Raw genomic sequence first — 13,087 nt, forward strand, 5'->3', positions numbered from 1 at the left:
TAAGGCTGGCTCTGCACAGATGAAGCAAATTTCAATTAGGATATTCTATCAGAGCTGACACAAAATACAGATCTCCAGTACTGGTATCCCCCACCCTCCAAAACAGTCCAACCCCAAAAGCGCACAAAGCCTCCCGCACCTGAATGTCTCTATTTAGAAGCTTGTTTCAGAAAAGCTATTTTAGCAATTACAACTGTGGCATTTAGGAATGCCTGCACTTGGAAGCCTACCAAAATAACTTCCAGGGTAACTACCAAGTTTAGAAGTACACGTGTGAGTCCAGGTTTTGGGGGGCTGTTGGGGAGAGAGGAGGGGGTTAGACCAGAATAATTATAGAAGCCTGTATAAACCTAGAATAACATACTAACATTAAAAAGGTCAAAGCTTTATTTTAGTAAAACACATTCGTGGAAGGTCATTCAAGATTGCACAGGAACTTTGGGAAGTGCAACTAGTAGGAAAGAAATTAACTGAGCAGTTTCGAGAAGAGTGTGCAAACAGAAAACGAACACAGGACAAAAGGAAAAAGCAGCACAGACAATCTGTGCGCTGTTTGTGATGCAGAGGTCCCAAGCCCATGACACTGTCACCTCTTACAAAGCTGTGGCAGCTACAAGGTCGGTCACACACTTGACAGAAAGTAAATCACATAGGGCAGAACATGGTATGGGGACACAAATAGGACTCAGCTAGAAAAAAAAAAACAACAGAAAGTTACTGCTTGAAGTATTGCTTTCTGTTTTGTTTCACTGGTGTTTTTTTTCATGTTAATGAGTTAGTTTAAGTAGCTAAACTGTTTTTTGTAGTAGTTGCACTGAGTTAAGCTTTTAAATGCAGTTAAGTTTAAGTTGCAGTGAGTGCAGTTTTTAAATGCACGATGTAGTCAGTTTATAGCAGCTGCCTAAGACCAGAATTTCTTCTTCCCATCGAGCAGTCAGGCCAGGTAAACATAGCTCAACTGCACCCTTAGTGTCACACTCCGCGAGCCTGGCCTATTTGCTCTCTTGAGAGCTCGTCCCCTGTGCCATCCATCAGTAAATTCTTTTTCGGGTAGCTCAGGCAGAAGTAATGTAGTCACCTGACACACTGAGTCTTGTCCAAGCTTTCCATGCCTACAGCACCAGAGCTCTTGCCCCAACATCCACCACGTTGGCATTTTGTTGCCAATTTCCCCCCAAGGCCTCTGAAGTCTCCAGTCAAACTTGAAAACACCCAAAACCCTCAACACTGAGAGCTGCACAAGTTAAGTAACTGCGTGGTTTTAAACCTATTTGATTAAGCCACTGTAATCTTCCTACTCAGGTTTCCTCAGTAAACACGCACGCTAAAGAGAAAGTCAGCGGAGATGTAAGCAGCCCACGTGGCTTACTAAGATCAAGCTGACAGTTTCAGCAAGATGCAGCATAAACTACTAATCTTGTAAACTCCTGAACACATCCCATGGTGATCTCAGGAGCCTAAACTGCAGGTATTTCTTTCTTTTCTGCTGAGGTTTTAAATGATAAAGATTACGCAGTTTTCTGTCAGTCTTCAAGCATGACTGCACTCACCTATTTACCATCAGCACACACCAGAGTTCACAGCCACATCCAGTGACAGCAGCTGGGAGCAGACCCAGAGCACAGCGCTGGCCAGGCTGTAACATCCTGGCCTTACTCTGGTCATTTCAGCTAACTGAAATCAGGCTTAAAATGAAGAAATAGGGCTACTTCCTCCTGGAGAAGACGGAGATATTTTTTAAACCATGAAGTAATACAAATACTATGAGGTTAAAAAAAACTAGCATTATTAAAAGGTTGGCACAGCAGAGATATCCAACAGCAAGTAGTACCGCAGGGACAACGTGGGATGGTGGAAATCTTCACCACAATGTTATGTTTTCCCAGAACACCAGAGACATTAAAGTAAAAACTGAAGTCTTTAAACCCCTCTAGTCACAACTCAAGAGCCTCACAAACATCCATGCTTTCCCAGCAACAACTCGCAAGCTGCACGTTCAATTAGACAATGGCGAAATGAATTATTGAGTGCCAGGACAAAAATAGAGACACTCTGGTTTTAAGCCGCTGCAGAGAGGCACGGCATGAGCAGCATAAACATTGGGCTGGGAGAGCACAGCAGTGAAGGAATGCGTGGGGAAGGCCAAGACAGACTCGTGAACAGCGATGAGAGGAGGGAAGCACGGGTGCTAGGGTGCTAGTTGCGTTCCCTTTTTGCCATAACCCAGGACGAGGCGTGCTGTTGCTTTTTGTTTTGTTTTAGCGATTAAAACCCCTGCGTCACGGAGGCACCGTGGCAGGCACACTCCCGGCGCTGGCTCCTTCAACTCGCAGCCTTCTCCGTGCGGCCGCTGCCACTCCTAATCGCCTCCTGCCTTACCACCACGGCCTGCCTTCTGCCTTCCCCGTCACCTTTATGGCTGCTCCACGGGCCCTGCTGCTGGGGTTACAGCGTGTAGGCGGCCCGATGGCGGCAGCCCAGCAACCTCTGACCCAGATCGGCCAAACATTGCCATCCCCAGCGCCTCGCCCGCTCCCCCACCGCCACCGCAGCCGCTCCCAGCCCGGGTGCCGTGCCCCCGAGGAGCCAGCGCTGTGCATTCACCGGGAAAGCCGCCTGCAGCGCACAGACCCCCGGCAGCAGGCGGGGATCACACACACACGGGGTGGGGGGGGCACAAACGGCTCCCGCCCCTCCTGCGGCCTGGGGGCAGCCCCTCGGACCCCCCCCGCTCCCCGCCCCCCGCCGCCACTCACCGAAGTCGAGGAACTGCTTGATGGAGAGCGGCGAGGGCGAGAAGCGCGAGTAGTACTCGATCTGCTTGGGGATCGGGCTCTTCAGCAGCGCCCCGCACAGCCGCATGGCGCCTCCCTCCCTCCCTCCCTGCACACCGCCGCCCCTAGCGCGCTGCGGCGCCGCGGCCACCCGCGCTCATGCCCGGGGGCAGCTCACGCCCGGCCCGGCCCTGCCCGGCCCCAGCGCCCGGCCCTGCCTTGCCCGGCCCAGCACGGCCCGGCCCGGCCCGGCCCGGCTCGGCTCGGCACGGCGGGAGGGGCGAGCGCAGCAGGCCCGCCCCCCGGCCCCGCGCAGGCGCGCGAGGCGGCGGTTGGAGCCCCCCCGCCTTCCCCAACGGCCGCGGCGCTGAGGCGGGGAGCCCCTCGCAGCGCTCAGCCCCGCAGTGTGTCCCCAGCCCTGGGTCCACCCAGCCCAACCTCTGACCTAACGCTAACAGTCCCCACTAAACCATATCCCTAAGCTCTACATCTAAACGTCTTCTAAAGACCTCCAGGGATGGTGACTCCACCACTTCCCTGGGCAGCCCATTCCAGTGCCTCACAGCCCCTTCCATAAAGAAGTTCTTCCTAACATCCAACCTAAACCTCCCCTGGCGCAACTTTGCAGCCCTGTGCTTTAGACCCACCTATAGCAAATGAATCTAATGACAAGTTGTCACAAATTCCTTCATCTTTTCTCCAGTACAAACCCCAGCACGTCCAAGGTATTACTATAATTTTGTAACCGAATCACAGGAGAAAGAGGTACTCTTCAGTTCTGAATGTCTCTCTCCATCCTTCCTAACGTGATTGCCCTTACAGAATTTGAGACTGAGAAATCCTGACCTAATGTACAAAATAACTTCTAATAGCTGGAAAACGTTTTGAAATCACTTCAATTGCAGGTTACAGAAATAACCGTCCTGAAGAGACATGTCATGTAATCAAGGCTGACAAAATGAAACATCTCCTGTAATTCTGAAGCTTTTTTGGCAGATGACGAAAAGTGTTTTTAAACTTTTGCTATACGCCCTTCAGGGTTTGATTGCAATTTATCTACAACGTATCTTTGAAACGAATTAGAGAATTATGTGGCAGCAAGTATTATCTTTTCCCATTACAGACAGAATTATCTTTCCCCAAATTAACACGAACATTAGCAGCTACAAAGGATGATACATCCTCAAAAATTAAGCCACGTGGTTATGTATACCTTTTACATTCTCAAGTAATCCTAACATGATTTCACTTCTGCCTCGAAAACAGCAAGACCACAATTACTTAAGGAGATGTCTTTCTAAACACAAAATATTTTTTTTGCAATATAAACTATGTCGCTACATTGCTTTGTTGGGAATTTCTTAAAACCTACATTCACCAGACCAGATAAAAATTGGAATTGCATTTGTCTGTTCTGACACAGACTGAAGAACATAATGAGGCACTGGAGAGCAGAGCTTTGCTGTTCTCATCAAATGGACATTCAACAACTCCTCTGCCCTGGAGGATCCGGTCACATAACCAACAGATTGAGTTCTCTGAAAAATCTTACACACGGTCCAGACAAATACAGCTGACAAACTCACCCAACAACACTGCCTAACCTCGTACATGTGAAGACTGCAAGACTTGGCTGAGTGAACATAAAGTGCACGTAGATAAACCTATGATTGTCTTACCAGTTGAAGACAGCAACAAGCATATGCATAATCCTAGTTCTTAATCTACCTGGGGAAAAAAAAAAAAAAAATAGTGGAATAAACCCTGTTAAGTAGAAAATGTCACTGGGATCAATAGATGTAAACTGTAAGCTCACAATTTTGTCTCCTCAGGAAGCTTTGCACATGTAATGAATTGGCTGAGAACTGTGTGGTGACCACACAAGACACTGCAGTGAACTGCAAGGGGAGGAAAAAGATTTGGCTTGGCAACTGGGTTGTTGTTTTGCTTCCCAGAATCACCAGCATCCCTGCTCAAACGGAGATATCCCTCGCAGAACATAATGGGGTAATCAGAAGTCTCTAGGATCATTTAGAAATTAATGATGTAACGTAATGACTAGAAATTAAACTTTGCTGTAATTGGCATCATACTGTGTGGAAAGAAGTGGAGTACCTAGAGGAAAACTCAGAACTGACAACAAACCATTCACACAGGCTTTCACCTACACTTTGATGTTAGAAAATCAAGGAAGTAATGGAAACCGTGCAAATATGCTTTAAGCAGACAGGAGAAGCAGGAGCTCATCTTCAAGATGAGGATATTGCAGTTTATATTTTGCCATGGGTATTTATTAAAACATTCATATCATGTTTGTCAAAGTAAACTCTTGGATTTTGCTTACTCGGAGCTTTGTTTCCTGAACAGTCACTGAAATCAGTATCTATGTTCACAAAGAGGGGTAGGACCTTGCTGTAAAAATCATGATTGGTCAAAAATCATTTTCAAGGTAATATCTTCAAATATATCTTTATTCTTTGGTAATAAATTAGATAGATAGATGGATAGATAGATAGATAGATAGATAGATAGATAGATAGATAGATAAAGGCTTCTTTAACCATTTCACTACTTAGCATTTTTGATAGTTCTGTCTTTCCTATTTTTTTTCCTAGCTCAAACTCATGTGTGTATTTTCTGCATAGAAGAAAGTTCCTTGTCATAAGCTGTGCTTAGAGTGTGGCCTGGCGACACACCCAGACCCGGGAAGTGCCCCCAGGCCCAGCAGCGCAAAGAAATCCTGAGAACCTGAGCACAACGGTCAGACGGACAGACAGACATCCAGCAGGACCAGCTTCACCACAGCTCCTTCCCTTAAACTCCTAGAGGTTGGCTTTCATTCCTTCTCTATCACTTCCACACTGCTCCTGGAGGTGAAGAGGGCCAGAAATACTCTCTGATATTCTTTGCTCTGCTTTCCCCTGCCCCTGCCTGGCCCCTCAGGGGTTCCCACTGTCTCTGGTGAGCACATAGGCAGACCAGCCCGTGTTCAGGGGTTCACTGCTTTTGGCTCCCTTCATGCAGAGCATACACTTTCCTGCTTAACACCCATGCGTGTGAGCAGTCTCAATATGAGAACTCAGTGGAGCCACAGGGATGAAGAAGAAGCACTTGCAGTAGTCAGAAATTCGGTTACTAGAAATGAAAGGCCTTGCCCAAATTCAAGTTTTCTTAGTGCTTGTTTAGAGCTAGAAATTACTCCTATAGAAAATTGCTCCCATAGAAATTTGTAGCAAAATTTCATCTGAGAAGTCCAGAAGTCGCATTTTTGTTAACTTTTCAGATTTTCTTCTTTCAGGACCTGTATATTCCATGTGCTTCTGTTTTCAGGGAGCAACGAAAGCCTTTAAAGTTTAGCCCGATTAAGATTTATTCTCATCGAACATTTCAGATTGTTAAAACACCAGAGCTATAATCTCCTTAACAAAGCTTGTTTTTCTTCACTGTAGAATACTCGCTAGCTGCAGGGGATTCCACATAATGAACTTCTTTGTATATGTGTCAGAGGAGGGGAAAAGGAATGTTAAACTGTAAACCAAGAAAACATGGTTATTAGTGTTTTCTGGACACAATGTCTCTGTGGAATTCATAGTAATTTTTTAACAGCAGCAACAACAAAAAAAGCTATATTGAAGTTATTGCACCCCTATATCTTAAAGTTCAGAAGCACTCATTGAGAATGGGTATAGTACAATTGAAGCACTAACAATAACAGTAACCAATAACAGTTATTTTGGGGAAATTCACGCAGAGAATTAGAGTCCCAAAGTACATTTTACAAAGCGACAGAAAAAAAAACAGCACAGTACAAGAAAAACTGGTATAGTAGTGAGATGTTTCAAACAAATTACTTTTGCTCATAGTACTAATTTTTCTCAATAAGACTGCTGTATTTTCCCACCTGCCATTATGTGCTTTCAAGGGGAAATTAAAGTAATGGATCATGCAAAGCCACATTGGGAACACACGGAGTTAGAAGGGAATAAGTCTTCTTGATGAAGCTTTCTTAAACTTCAAAAAAGACTTGATTTCATTTTAAATACTTTATGTCTTCCTAACATTTATGCACGCAGATGGGTAAATTTGGATGGGCTATTACTCATAATGGTCAGAAAAAAAAAGTTTCTTTACCAAGTTTTTTTGCCAGAAAAAGCTGGTTGTCACTGTATTTAGTATTCTTCATCCCAGTTATCTAACCAGAAAAGTTCAGAGATCTTACCAAAACAAATATCAGGGGCTATCAAAAATTATATTCAGCAAATTTAAGAGTTTGGAGTTAAACATATATATATATATATATATATATGACTTTGTAAATAACAGTTACTATATAAAAAGGCTTGTGAAAACATTTATAATTAGTTGGCTCAGAAGGATTAGGTTTTTTAGATTATGAACTCCACGTGTCTCTTAATTACATAGCTATCCTCAGTAATTTGCTTTAGAAGAAGTAGAGCTGGCTGCCACCATGGTGGCACTGTCAGCTGTCTGTCAGATGACACCATCTGTTTGTCCAATATTAACAGACAGAGCTACATTATTCTTTAACAGCCCATAAAAATTTCATCTCCAGGGAAAAAACAAATATGTGATTTTCTTTTGCAATTGTTCGGGAGGTGCAGGAGAGAAAATACTTGCCTCTAAATTAATAACAGTAAACACATATAAAAAGAGTTTAACTACTTCTCTCAGTCAGTAAGGAAAGCTCACTTTATGAGCTTACCTACTCTTACCTTACTCTTTTCCTAACATTACACAATTAGCCACACTTTTTCCTTTTGCTTCATGGGTGTTTCTCTCTATTCCCTTCCCTGTCAGAGCTTACATCTGCCCTTTTCTCAAAAGCATTTCAGGGGAAGGAGGGCAGGGAGACCAGCAGGAGCCAGGCTGTCCAAGTGCCCTGCCAGTTCCACACGGTGTGATCAGAGCCCTGAACCCCTCTGGGGGTACAGTCCTGTTGAAGGGGGTTTGCCCTTCCAGCAGGCAGGTAGAACATCAGTGGGATGGGAAGTCCCATTTTAACCAAACAGACAGCTGACAGAAAGGAGCAATGCTTTAATCCTGGAAACTGCCTAGGAGAAGGATTCTTGCTGCCACAGTATTTTGTTCTACCTGTGCCGTAAGAGCAACCATTCGAAGAAGTGAGTTAGAACTAGTGAGTTAGACCAGGTGGAAGAGAACCATACCAGAACAACCTCTTCCCCATAAGAGTATGTCTTGGTGCTACTTTTACAATTCAAATGTTCAAAAATGACACAGCCAGATCCAACCTAACCAGCAAACTTATGCCAAGGATTTGTATTTAATCTTATCTTCCAGAAACAGCTTACAAAAACACCAGCTGAGGAAGAGTCACTAGATATACATGAGAAATACACCTGTGGATTTTGTACTGCTGTCCTAGATCCATTAGAATAGGGCTGTCAACCTTCTCCAAGGAGGAGGACAGCACCAGTTTGGCATTAAAAAGAGGGCAGTGTCCCTAAAATATTATTATTTTAAATTTATTTTTTTTCTTCCCTCGCAGTCATCCATCACCTTGCCAGGGACTCTCCTAGAGGAAATTCAAATATTTATTTCAGTTTAAGCTGATGTAACCATACGCTGGCATACCTTACCTCAGTGCCTTTCTGTTTGCAGAAATCGAACCCTGTAGGAGTCTCAAGAGGAAAAAAAAAATGAAAAGGAGCTAGATCTTGCTATGTGGAATTTACCATGCTCAGCAACAGCAGAAGTTCTTGTATTCTCAGGTAGATGTAATATAATCTGCAATTTAGGAGAGTAGATTTGAGTTGTCTTGGCTCTGAATGTTCTCGGCTGGAAAGCAATTCACTTTTCATTCATTTTCCTTAGAACATTTGTTTTCCACACACTCAGTTCTTCAAAAGAAAGTCAGTTTTGTCTGAAAATTGCCATAATCTTACAGGAAGTTGTTCCCATCTATGCTGGTACTCCCACTGCTTGACACCCTATAAAGTGGGCTTCTGGAGCACTGGAGAAGCAAATTTCCCAAGGTTTTTATACCCCAGTCTCCACAGAGGTGCCATACGGACTGTCCTGAAACTGGGGCTTTTTGGTTTCTGTACAATCCATGAGTTGAGAATTAAAGATGCCAGGAAACAACATGTTTTTTGTAGAAATATCAAAACATTCTTGTTTGAGAATCCACCAAATTTATTGGATTCTTTAAACAAAATAATATGGAAGTGAAGCTCCAGAAACAACTGGGAAGAAGAGCTGCTCAGCTTGTCATAGCAGAACTTTCTGAATGTTAAAAACTCTTCCAGAGTATAATTTCTGTTCCTGAGCTGCACTTTCCAGAGGTATCTCTGTGCCAAGAGGCAAACAAATGAATATAAATTATAAATCTAAATACTTTTGTAGTGAATTGTCAGCCATTTTCCTCTAAAAGAAAGGAAAAAAAGTGGCAGAAACAGAATTTTAGGGAAGGACAAATGCATTTTATGATTACCCTTTCTTCCAGATCTTGGCAGTAGAAAGTGGAATGAGAGAAGAGTCTGAGTTCCAGCAGCAGCTCTGCTCACTGAGGACACAGCAATACAACACTTTGTTCCTCCACATTGATCAGTCTCCTTTTCACCCCATTATGATATTTCCCTGTATTTCATGCACCAAATGATAAAAGATTTATAATTCAGTATCGTATCAAGTGCTTTTCTGCAATCAATAAGCTTTACTTCTACCAGAATGCCTCTGTATAACAAACATGCAATTACAGTGATTTTAAATATCAGGTTTGTCTGACCTGATATGTTTTATTAACCTGTGGTTTTTAGTGTTCATCAGGTTTTTTCACTCTATATATTTACTCATGATTTTTATTTATTTTTTAATCTTAATGTAAGCTCATGGAAAAGTTAAACTAATGATTATAGTTTCTTCAGTTTCTCTGTGAAAAGCACTTTTCTGCTTTTATTCAACCAATAAATTTTTATTGTTCCTGTTTTCATATATTTATTCTGTTTATTTATTACAGTGTAAGTGCACAGTAAAGAAACTGAGCTGGCTTATGTAATAGAAGTTAAACAGTATCTTTAGCCTTTTTGTGACATCCTGAACTTCAAATATACTTTTGCACCTTTTGCTGATACTGCCTTTTGCCAGATTCTGGAGTTCCTCTTCACTGCAGAGTACACAGCAAGGTATGTTTTGTTTGATTTTCTGTAGTGGTTTCTGAACTGTAGCTTGTAGATGAGTTTAGATGAGAAAATAGGCAAACACAATGGCTGTGTCTATTTACAGTGACTTTAGAAATTAGCCCTAAACATAACTTCCAGCAAATGAAGCTCTGCAAGGAGAAAGAAAAGAACCACTAAAGGAACATTGCCTCTCCTCACTGACACAAAATCTTCTATCAACACAAGAGTTGACTAGAGAGAAGCTTTTTTTGTCCACTTTGAAGAGCTGCCCCTGCACCATAACACCCATTTCGCTTTTGACAGTGGGGAGTCACATCTGAAAGTCAGTTTGGCTGCTCAGATCAGTGCCTGTAGTGGGACACAAGACCAATGCCAGATATGAAACCCACTACATTTTCAGTCAGCTTTGTGTTCCTGATCCAAGAAAGAAGCAAACACATCCCGTTCATCTGTCATGTCCATGTGCCTGACCTTGGTAAATGGAGCAGGCCTCAGCTCAGGCCTGAAGGCCCGCTGTTAGCAGCTGATGGCTTTTCCACGAGTACCACTTGGCAAATTGCCTGGGTGCAGTTTCCTTGAAGAAGATGACTGAAAAATACTGTAATTTAACAAAAGAAACAAACATGTATGTATATATTTTAACCATTCTACCTATGAAGCGTATTACGCAGCTTGTTTTGCAAACTCTTGTGGTGGTCAGCAGGGAAGCATAGCCCGAGAGTTTCATGGGTAGGGAGAAAACTTTTGTGTTGGCGCTTGCTGGTAGATGTTTGCTTTGAGATAACAGGAGTGATAAAATGCAGTTATTTAGGTGAGAAATGGACCCCGTGCAGAAATCCGACTACATGGAAGCCTTACTTTCTCCACATTGCACCGTAACACAGGTCTCCACATTTGTTGTAGGATGGATTAGTTTTGAAAGATTAGATAGGGGAATGGATAAGAACAGAAACACTGACGGCCCAAGGTCATATTTACACTTCACTAAACAACCAAATACAAAGCATGAGGTTCTCACACTCAAATCGTTGACAATGTTTTCACATCTATGTAGTTTTAATGCTTTTCTGCTGAAATTTGGGCACAGTGAAAATCAAAATAAAGAGCAGAGGCCATTTTCTCTTATTAAGGTTGCCTTTAGAAGTCATTTTCAGTTCTCCTTAGTAGACCTTCAAAAGCCCTTAACCAATTTACCAGCATCGGCTTCTGGTAGTTTGGTGTCACAAATGCCTAATGAGTGTGATACAAATGCAATGTGGCCTTTCTAAGTCAGTGAAAAGGGGAAGAAATGTTCATCAGGTGCACTTACGACAGTGAAACTACAGCATTAGCAGGCCTAGATATCTATAACCTGTTGCTCAAAATGACTGTGTATTGTATATATAACAGCTATTACTGTTGGGTGCACAAAACTAGTAAACCCCATGTTTCCAGATAAGATTCCAGGTCAAACATGAGCTGGACTTCTCAGCAGAAAGTGGCAAGGTAGCCTGGGGATGAAAAAACACTTGAGATAAAGCAGCTCTGAATGAGTTGCTATAAGAAATTGTCTTTTGCTCGATACTTTCACAACACTGAGAGGAACACAGGGGGACTAGTGTCACTCCTCACTATCCTTTAATAAGGTGTCAGAGGGAAAGTTGGATTCCAGTTCCACTAACAAGAAAAATAACCTTTCTGAGCCAGGCTTACTCAAGGAAGGAATAACAACAGGAGTTGCAGGGGTGCATTTTTAGGTGTTTTGCTTTTGTCTCCTGACTCTTTGTTAATAATGGAATGATATTTACCATCTTGTTTGTCATATTTATACCTATTATATACTTTTTCACTCGTTAAGATCAGCTTTGATGATTTTATTGTAAGTTGCATGTTTTACATGAAAAATATCCTCACTGCTATTCAGTGACAGCTGGAAAATTAAAATCATATGAATACTGAATATTGTTCCTCCCAAATAAAAGACCTTCTCCTTCTCACAGAAATGTTATGAGTGACACAAACTGATTACATGCCTACAGTGTGGGTGAAGTGTTTTAAATGTGCTGCAGGGACAGTCACCAAGGTATTAGATTATGACTGTAGAAACATTATGCAATGTACACCGTTTCTAAGGTACTTACCTGTCCTTCTTCATCCAGACTAGATCTTCCTTCCAAATCACATCTTGTTTATCCATGAGTGTCATAGCTGGCAATTCTGGTTTAAGGCTTAACTTCACAGAAAAAAAAATAAGTAAATATCAAACGCTTTTCATCCATAAAATCATTTCATATCATCCTTCTAAATAGCTTTATTTGTGAAAATAAATGAAGAATCTAAATTGTTATGATTATTGCCAGCATCACCAGCAGGTGGAGGGAGGTGATCACCTCTACTCAGCACTGAAGAGATGACACCTGGAGTGCTGTGTCCAGTGCTGGGCTCCCCAGTACAGGAGAGACCTGGACATACTGGAGAGAGCCCAATGAAGGGCCATAAAGATGCTCAAGGGACTGGAGAGCCTCTCCTGTGAGGAAAGGAGGAGAGGCCTGGGACTGTTCATCCTGAAGAAGAGGAGGCTCAGGGGGATCTCGTCAGTGTCTGTAAATGCCTGAAGGGAGGGTGCAAAGAGGACAGAGCCAGGTTCTTTTCAGCAGTGCCCAGTGCCAGGACCAGAGGCAGTGGGCACAAACTGGAGCCCAGGAGGCTCCCTCTGAGCACCAGGCAGCACTGCTGTGCTGTGCGGGTGAGGAGCCCTGGCACAGGCTGCCCAGAGAGGTTGTGCAATCTCCTCCTTGGAGATCTCCAAAGCCACCTGGGCATGGCCCTGGGCAGCCTGCGCTGGGTGTCCCTGCTTGGGCAGGGCTTGGAGCTGTGACCTCCAGAGGTCCCTGCCAGCCTCAGCCATGCTGTGATTATAGAACGGGAATTGTGAAGTATATTTTATTATTTATTGTTACTCGTCATTAGCATTCAGAGAAAAGTTTGAAATGTTCCCATACTTATTTGTTGTCTCCACTCTTTCTCCCACCAAAGAATATGTTTAAAGTACATAAACTTCTTTCAACATCTTGATTTTTGACAAACACATTGAAATGTTTTGACAAAAATTCTCCCGAGCATATATACTGATACACAGAGGCTTTTTTAAATATATATATATACACACACACA

The 13,087-nt window shown here is 43.0% G+C and overlaps 1 protein-coding gene and 1 long non-coding RNA gene across 3 annotated transcripts in view; one reads left to right on the forward strand and one right to left on the reverse strand.

Moving 5' to 3' along the window:
* PDK3 (pyruvate dehydrogenase kinase 3) overlaps positions 1-3,040 on the reverse strand; it is a 53,160-nt gene extending 50,120 nt beyond the window's left edge. Inside the window, exon 1 of the mRNA XM_068687035.1 lies at positions 2,757-3,040. Coding sequence (XP_068543136.1) covers positions 2,757-2,862 — 106 coding nt within the window. The 5' untranslated portion in view covers positions 2,863-3,040. The remainder of the gene's footprint in view (positions 1-2,756) is intronic.
* LOC137858819 (uncharacterized) overlaps positions 1-9,640 on the forward strand; it is a 32,163-nt gene extending 22,523 nt beyond the window's left edge. For both annotated transcript variants that reach the window (XR_011098037.1, XR_011098036.1), the window contains 2 exons: positions 4,607-5,602; positions 9,259-9,640. This is a non-coding gene — a long non-coding RNA (uncharacterized lncRNA). The remainder of the gene's footprint in view (positions 1-4,606; positions 5,603-9,258) is intronic.
* The last annotated feature ends 3,447 nt before the right edge of the window (positions 9,641-13,087 follow it).

This window comes from Anas acuta, chromosome 1 (genome assembly GCF_963932015.1).
Source record: "Anas acuta chromosome 1, bAnaAcu1.1, whole genome shotgun sequence".
Lineage (NCBI taxonomy): Eukaryota > Metazoa > Chordata > Aves > Anseriformes > Anatidae > Anas > Anas acuta.